The 8,570-nt window shown below is 35.8% G+C and overlaps 1 protein-coding gene across 1 annotated transcript; it reads left to right on the top strand.

The window, feature by feature from the left end:
- The first annotated feature begins 391 nt into the window (after positions 1-391).
- Positions 392-7,664, top strand: LOC125386674 (dynein axonemal heavy chain 17-like). Its single transcript, XM_048413682.1, has 5 exons — positions 392-501; positions 2,171-2,303; positions 4,282-4,563; positions 4,859-5,065; positions 7,068-7,664. The coding sequence occupies exons 1-5, from the start codon at positions 392-394 to the stop codon at positions 7,290-7,292; spliced, it is 957 nt and encodes a 318-aa protein (XP_048269639.1). The 3' UTR covers positions 7,293-7,664.
- Positions 7,665-8,570: the final 906 nt, after the last annotated feature.

Raw genomic sequence — 8,570 nt, 5'->3', positions numbered from 1 at the left:
CTAGCTAAAAATATTCGGTGAAAGTGTATCGACATCTGGCAATCATCTTGTTCGAAGGGTAGAGTCTTCGTGTAGCGAGCCACGGGACAGAAACCGTTGGAAAGTTTGCTGTCGAGTGCCCCTACAAATCCGCACCAATATTAAAACAAAAAAATTATTGCGAGTTCTATGTAAACAATAAAATAAAAAAACTACAACGAGACAAAAGCTACATACTATCTAAATGCAACAATCTAAAATACAACTATTCTTACGACGAAAGAGAAGACTTCGAATTCCTAAATTATCTACTATACAAAATAAAATCGCAATTGAAACAAGCATTCCCGAACTCTAAAACCAATACTGGAAAAATAAAATAATAAATACCTCCAAAAACGATTCTGCCAGCATGTTCCCGCATATAAGTCAAATTTCCAGATCAAAAGAACAAAACTCCCTCGTCCAAGAAGCAGGTATAGCGATACACAACACCAACAAAGACACCGAGGATAATGTCACGTAAATTTGAGGCTTAGATGATAAAAACAAGAAGGTTCATCCGTAGCACAACTATTAACTTTCCTTTTATCAAACCTTATGATGAATTCAGTAATCACAATGGAATACACACTGAATTGACACGTATAAATCACAATTCACTCCAACAACTTTATATAGAAACTAGTTACACTGATGCGTATGTATAAATTAAGTGCGCGACTGGTCTAAGCGTAGAAACTCGGTAAAAACATGTTGACTATTCTAAAGATAGAGAATATGTGAAGTTTAGTGACAATGTTGAGGCAGAGGAAAGCTAGTGATGGGTGTGTCTAAGGACACGAGATGAGCTGATTCGTTAAGGACAATTTTGGCTAGGAAAGTGAGGGCAATAGACACTGCTTTTGATTGGGTAAGAAGAAGGTTGGTGGACTAGGAAGGGTCTCAGCCGCCCTCGAGAGTGTGACGGCAATCCACATTAGAGGCCAGATGTGTGCAGGTCCCCACCGCGTACCCTCAATAGCGGGAAAGCTAGTTTTCCCCATGAACAGTGTCACCTAGGGACCATGTTGGTAGGAGGCTTCCTCCTCCACTCTTCATTTATTAACGTGGGCTATAACCAATTGGCATCGCGGATCGTTACCCTCACTTTTCCAAGGGTACACCCACACCGAGCTTTCCTCGATGATGATACGAGAACAGCTCGGGACTGAAACTACAAACTCTCGTCAGTCAACATTTCTCAGATCAGTCGCGCAAACTGCGCTTATAAAGTTGTGTTATTTAATAAAGTTCCATAGAAAAGAAACATAAAGTTCCGTTACGGCTCAACCTTCTTGTCTTTAAAACGTAAGCCTTAAATTTAAGGGACAAGAGAAAGTTGGTAAAGGAAGGTACAGAACGTCAGAAAAACCAAGTTTCCCGTATCTAGCCGTGGTAAACAATAAATGTAAAGGACACTTGAAAGGAATGATCCTTGCTTGGTCTAAAGGACCTTAACTATGAAAATGCCCAAATTTATGGTAGGTCCCTAAGACTATCGAAGGTACCCAGTAAGGATGTGTAGACATCTGGCAGTCATCTTGCCCGCGGTGTGTGACCTGGTCTCTGAAGCGGTGCGATGGTCTCTGATGTCACATAAACTTCCTAATATCTAAAACAACGGAAAAATTAGACATTAGCAGCACCCACTTTTCCAAAACACACACAAAACGAACACATAGGTCGAGAACAGCTAAACAGAATTATTATTAAGGTGGTATATGTCGTGATTGAGCACACAAGAAATACTCCTGATTTGTAACAATAACGTTTATTACTTTTGGCAACTAACAACAAATAACGATTAACAACAGATAACGATTGATAACATTTAAGGATTGACATCGCTTGATAACAAATAATGCTTAACGCTGGCTATCAGGAGTCGACACTCGTCTCTCTATGTTTACATACATACATAATCTTTCGTAGAAACAATAACATTTCAAAAATCTATTCACCTTATCGTAGCATGTATAAGAAATAATTATTTTTCTTTTTTATCTTACAAATCTGTTATTTATAAAAAAGAGCATTAAAAATATCAGTAACACCCAGTATACTATACTACCTGGTATTACTTTAAGTTAAATTATATTTCCTTTTTCCTCAAATTGTTTAAAATATTGTATCTCACTACTTTATTTAGGTGCTTCGTAGAAGAAAAGCTTGGTTCAAAATTTGTTGAATCCAGATCTCCACCTTTTCATAAATCCTTTGAAGAAACCAGTTCAATCACGCCTATATTTTTCATTCTCTCTCCTGGCGTTGATCCGTTGAAGGTAAGAAATTTATTCAATACTTATACATTTCACCTAACATTTCAACACCTAAACATTTTTTATGCACAACAGCTCTGTTAATTTTCTTTTTTATTTAAATAATATCACATCGGCTTATTAGTTATTAATAACCATATAGTATTGTATTATCAATCGAAACAAAAATCCAGTAGTTTGTTTATAGTTTATCAGGATAGTTTCCAAAAGTTTATCAAGATTCGTATGGATCAGCTGTTTAAATTTATCGCAGGAAAAGAAAAGAAAATTTTTTTTTTCTTTTGTGTTCTTTTTTGTTAAGTACTTCGGGTCACCAAGGTTCTGGGCTAAGTATCGTACGGTTCCTTACAATCTGCTTACTAAAAGGCATCGCTACTTTCCCCACTCCGTAGCTAGGTCTTTTAAACGAAGTCTACGCTTTATTCTTCTTCCCATTCGCGACCAGACGCGCGCAACCGCGAAGTTAAGACACGACTCTGTGACTACAAAGAATATGGAAGGCATACATATATCTATACATGCTATGCACACGTGCAAAGTAGTCGCGCGCGACTGAAAGTCATTTTGCTGTTAGAATAACAGGAGTCCTTACTGAAAATATTTTATTTATTTATTTATTTATTTATTTATTTATCTAGTGTGTAACACTATTAACTTGTAATAATAATAATATATATAATGCATAATATTGTATGCAATATATAACGGTATATAGGGTGAAACTGTAGAAACGTTATCGACCCCCGAATTTTATGATTTTTTGATATGTTGTAAAAATATTTTGCACAACTTTTACCTATATACTATATTGTATATAAGGAGTGAACTCGTTTAGTTTTCAATATATTGGCAAGAAACTACCGGCTCAATCATAGTGTTTTTCTGCCTATAGATGTTCAACAGTGACAGCCCATGCGTCTGTCTGGTTACCAGTCGCCGGTCGCTTATCTTCTGTTTATTAACAGTTATTTAATTATTTAATATTTGAACCTAATACACTGATGATATTCACTTTTAATTGAGTTATAAGTTATCAGTTATAACAGACTCTTGCAACCTCGCATGTGTACGTTGTGCACGAAGCCTTTAAACTCGCCCGACTCTCGTTGTCAAACAGACGATAAGTGACCGGCAATCGGTAACTAAACTAATGCATACGCTGTCACGGTAGCACGACTGCAGATGCAGAATTCACTGTAGTGATATCGGTAGTTTTTCGCGAATATCACGGAAATTAAGCGAATTCTCTTCTCATATAGGAAAAGATTATTTGAAATATCGATTTTTACAATACATTCAAAAATATCGAAATCGAAGAGTAGTTAACGTTTCTGCAATTCCACGTACCGAATTATATTCTCTTCAACGCTATTCGATTTTTATACGAAAGATTTCTCCATAAGGTAAGTAATTTTGTAATAGTTTGAAATGATGAAGCTAGATGCTTCATTCTATTTAGCGTAGGTTATCGTACATTCAAAGGAACAGCTTTTTGTTTGTTCATTAATATGTCATTACTTAGTTTTTAAGGTATTTTAAGGTCATTTTCCAAAAAACGGATCATTTGCGACCCATGGTTCCTTACAGATATTTATTCCTCGTAACGAGCATTAAACAATGCAATGCAAAAAATTTAGCTTTGAAATTCCACCGATCCAAAGGTGTAGGATCAGCTACCAAAGTCATGAGATATAATTCTTGCATACCCTGAGGAATCAATCAATAAGCTACAATCAAACTTCGCAACATTTAATAATTTTTCTTTAATGCAATATAATTGTAATATCTTCTTACTCTTCTCATTTCCTATACTCTGTTGCTGTCGATAACATATCTTTCGTTTACCAGTTTATAACCTGAATCGAAGACAATTAAAATTAAGAATTATCGATACCTAATGAATTATACAAAAACATGTTATGAAAATCAACGTAATCACATGGAATATGTATGTACAATAACGACAACGATAAAAATTCAGGACGTCGAAAAACTGGGAATGCAATTGGGTTTCACTTTTGGAGGGAGAAATTTCCATAATGTATCACTGGGTCAAGGTCAAGAACCCATAGCGGAAGAAGCCATAGAACTTTCCGCGAACGAAGGCCACTGGGTAATTTTGCAAAATGTCCATTTAGTGAGGAAATGGTTGCCTACATTGGAAAAAAAGATGGAACAATGCTCGGAGAATCCACATGATGATTATCGTTTGTTCATTAGTGCGGAACCCAGTCCTGATCCTCATGAATCAATAATACCTCAGGTAATAAACAATTGTACAATTTGAAAAAGCAAAAGAAAATATGCACTTTTAATTAAGTTAACATGTGCTAATTATATTCTTTAACCCTCCGTCGGTAATATGATTTTTCACTAACGCGGTAGGCATTACAGGTCTTTCGTTAAATGGCCTAATTTCTTATTGTCTTTTTGCTTTAAAAAATCTAAGAAAATTCTGAGGTCCCTATTATAGTCCCTAATTTACTATACACGTGATACTTTAGCCAATAATATAGATAGATAATTACTAAATGTAAGGTACGTTAAATTGTACACAGGGTATACTAGAATCAGCCATAAAGATTACGAACGAACCACCATCTGGAATTCAAGCGAATATTCACAAAGCGTTGGATAACTTTACCCAGGAAACTTTGGAGTCCTGCAGCAAGGAAACCGAATTCAAAGCAATATTATTTGCACTTTGTTATTACCACGCTGTACTTGCAGAACGTAGAAAATTTGGGGCGCAAGGATGGAATAGGGTAAGTGACGTTAAATCTTAATGGATCATGACGTTAAATTAGAAATTATGGATCGAAGATTTGTAACTGTTGAAACAATGAGAGAAAGCAGAAAACAATATTTACGTTATCTTGTGTAATGTAATAACTTCAAATTAATACTCTTTAACAGATTTTTTATTAATTATAAGACATATTTCGAATATATCTCGCAAATGTGATATATTATGTCGTCCCATAAGTTCGTTCCGTTTTTCGAGCGGTTATATATGTTAAGATTGTTTACATACCTTTCAGTTTCATGAAAAAATGTAATCCCCCTCTCGTTGTACAACTTTTTCCCATTTTTCAAGTGCATTGGTCCCTCATCGCCGTATGTTTATAAATCGACACATGAAATGTATACACAAAAGTCGGCACAAACTTATGGGATGACCTAATAGTTTAAAACATACTATAACTGTCTTCCTTGTTACCTGCAATCAAATTAGGAAAAGCTACTAATAAGGTAAAGCATTACTTTTTATTAGTGATGATATTAGCAAAGTTCGTACATTATATTCTTTAATAATTGCTTTTTTTTAGTCAATATATGTTTTAATAATAAATTATTAAATAATTTAGAACGTACCCAAGCACAAATAGCAATTAAACAAATTTCTCTGTTACTATGTTGTTAATCGTCGTTAAAAAATTACATTTACATACATATATATACAATTAATGTATGTATAGTGTACATGTATTGTATACATATGTATGTATATTATATATGTCGGAGATAAAAGAACACCGGAACCTTCCCTTTGGAACTTTGGGAAGATCCCTCAATACTGTAATCCAGATTCCACCATAGTCGTATTAAGAAATTGTTGTTATTCGATCTGACTGTATTTATTTGAGATTTATGATAGTGAGCTTGGGCTCGAGGCGACAACCGGTCGTCGAACGTAGCCGCGGTCAAGGGACGAACCTTTTGTCTAACAAAGGCATGGAGTAATTCTATAGCTCTCCTTAAAAGAAATAGTTGTGGCGGCACGCGACAGTAAACATTCCAACGGTTTCTGTGCCGTGGCTCGCCACACGCAGACTCTATTCTTCGGCTAAGATGATTGCCAGATGTCGATGCATCTCCACAGAACATGTTCAGCTAGCCCGAGGACCCGCTATAAATCTTAAGATTTATTTAACTAAAGTCCTTCAAACGGACAAACAGTCCTCGTTCCAACTACGGGAAAATAGGAGAAATCTATTTTTCTCACGAACGACGCTTTCCGCTAGCAACTTTCCCTTAAGGGCGGCTAGCACCCTTCCCTAGCCACCAACATGGAAATTGACCAATTAACAGTAGCGTCAATTTCCCTCACTTTCCGAACGAAGACTTTTCTCCACGAATCCGATGATCTCGTGTCCTCAGACACGCGATATAGTTCTCCTCGACAGCGTCACCGTGCCGGAGGGGCGCTCTCTTGTTCGATCTCATCGACGATTGAAGTATCTTTCTTTTACGTGGTGATTGCTCCATTCATTAACATTGAGTACAACTTATACGCTAAAGAAGAGTAGAGTTCGTTATCCCGTTGACCGCGGATTCGTTATTGAGCCTAGGATCATTGTCATTAGCTTCTCGAGTATCTAATTATCGCGATTACTTGTCAAATTCTATCATAATCATATTTGCACTAGTAAATATCTCCTCTATTGCATAATGACCACGTGTAATGCCAATGGGGATTCGTTTCACGCCCTTAACCCTAACTCTAATCTTAACGTCAACCCGACATATATATATGTATATATGAAATTTATGTATAATGTTCAGAGATAAGTAATTATTAATATAATTAGATACGGTATCAGCAATGATTTTCTGTAATTTTTTCAAATAACGCTTTCCGTAGAATAATTTTCTGTTTAGTAAAATGTAGTTTATTCTCATTCAAAATATGTTTAAACAAATTTATAAAATTATAACAAGCTTGTAAATTATGTATGTTCAAAAAAAATTTTTTTTTTGCGTCAGTCCTACCCATTCAACTTCGGTGATCTAACAATCAGCGTATCTGTATTATTTAATTACCTGGAAAATAGTATCAAAGTACCTTGGGAGGATCTTCGTTACTTATTTGGAGAAATAATGTATGGAGGTCACATAACAGATGATTGGGATAGAAGACTATGCAAGACATATTTAGTAGAATATTTGAAAACGGAATTAGTCGAAGGTATATATGATAATTCACAATAATATTTCCAATGTATTCGATTTATTAAATCTATTTTTAAGTACAATTTTTCTATAAAACTTTAAGTTTGTAAATACTTTATTGGTCTCTTCTTATAATAATCAAAACTTTTTAATATTGAAACGAAATATGCTTTATATCAGTAATTCTTTACTATTTAATGATTAGTATTCGTTTCCTTCTCTTATTTTGTATATATAAGGTGTTGGTAGTACGTGTAGAGTGCTAAAGAAATACTCGGCGTTTCGTTTAACAGTATATGTATTCTCGCTTAACGACTTTGTTACAAGTCTCAACTCGCGACTCGAGCGGATAATAATTTACTCACGTTTCTCGATATCGACTGCAATCACGCTTCTTGGTCACCACTCATCTCTCAATTCATTTCATTTCTTTATATCACCTCTCAATATCCCTACTACGCACGCGTTCGTTAGACTTTCGCGACCGTGGTCACGCACGCTTTCTTTCGTGTTTGGCGAAAGGACCGTAGGGATATCGATAGCTCATTAGGCCTGTCGACGCTTACCCTTCGTCGTGACCTTGCTTATGTTTTGTCGGTCTCTCGTAAACAGTCTATGTGGTATACTATGTACCGATGAAACCGTTGGAAAGTTCTTTGCCGTCGAATGCCGCTACATATCACTTTGGATGATTATTATAACATAAGCGATTTTTCAAGGTAATAATACAATTTCAATTTATTTTTTATTTGAAAAGTAAATCTTTCACTTTATAGAAGTTTATAAACTCTAATAAAAAGATTAATGATTTTTGCACACACTTATGTTTCTTTAAATATTCTATTTATTTGACAATCAAAGACAAATAAAAATATTACTTATTTCAGCCAACGCTCATACCGCGCTGAGTGCACTCGTTCTCGTCGCAGTCGACCGTGATCCTCCGAGCAGACCGGACCTCTCGGCCCTAAGGGACTACCAGGCGTAGGCCCTAACAGTGAGCGCAGCAAGCTATTCAGTGTACAGTATACAGTGAGAGAGCGGAGAAAAAAAAAAAAAAAGCAAAAAGAGTGCTAAGCAGTGAAAAAATAGTGATAACATCACCCACACTACAAACAATACAAAAATAGAAGAGGAAAGGAATGAGATTGAAACCAAGGAGGCGGAATCCGCCATAAGTCCGACAAAAAAGGGGGTCAAAAGGAAGATAGAAAAGCAACAGATAATTAAAGATAGCAGCATAAGACCCGCTGCACAAAAGACGCGGAAACTCAATCCGCCTCCAAACCTGATAAGCAGGAACAAAAAAGAAATCAG

The sequence above is a fragment of the Bombus terrestris genome, chromosome 17 (genome assembly GCF_910591885.1).
Source record: "Bombus terrestris chromosome 17, iyBomTerr1.2, whole genome shotgun sequence".
NCBI lineage: Eukaryota > Metazoa > Arthropoda > Insecta > Hymenoptera > Apidae > Bombus > Bombus terrestris.
Note: the sequence above shows the minus strand (reverse complement) of the source record. Positions and strands in the feature narration are given on the sequence as shown.

Bases quoted from the DNA above. Each gene is read 5' to 3' on its own strand.
- LOC125386674 (XM_048413682.1), top strand. From the start codon at position 392: ATGTTCCCGCATATAAGTCAAATTTCCAGATCAAAAGAACAAAACTCC. The intron at 2,304-4,281 runs GTAAGAAATTTA...ATAAAAATTCAG, and splicing joins CTGGCGTTGATCCGTTGAAG to GACGTCGAAAAACTGGGAAT. The intron at 5,066-7,067 runs GTAAGTGACGTT...TTTTTGCGTCAG, and splicing joins GGGCGCAAGGATGGAATAGG to TCCTACCCATTCAACTTCGG.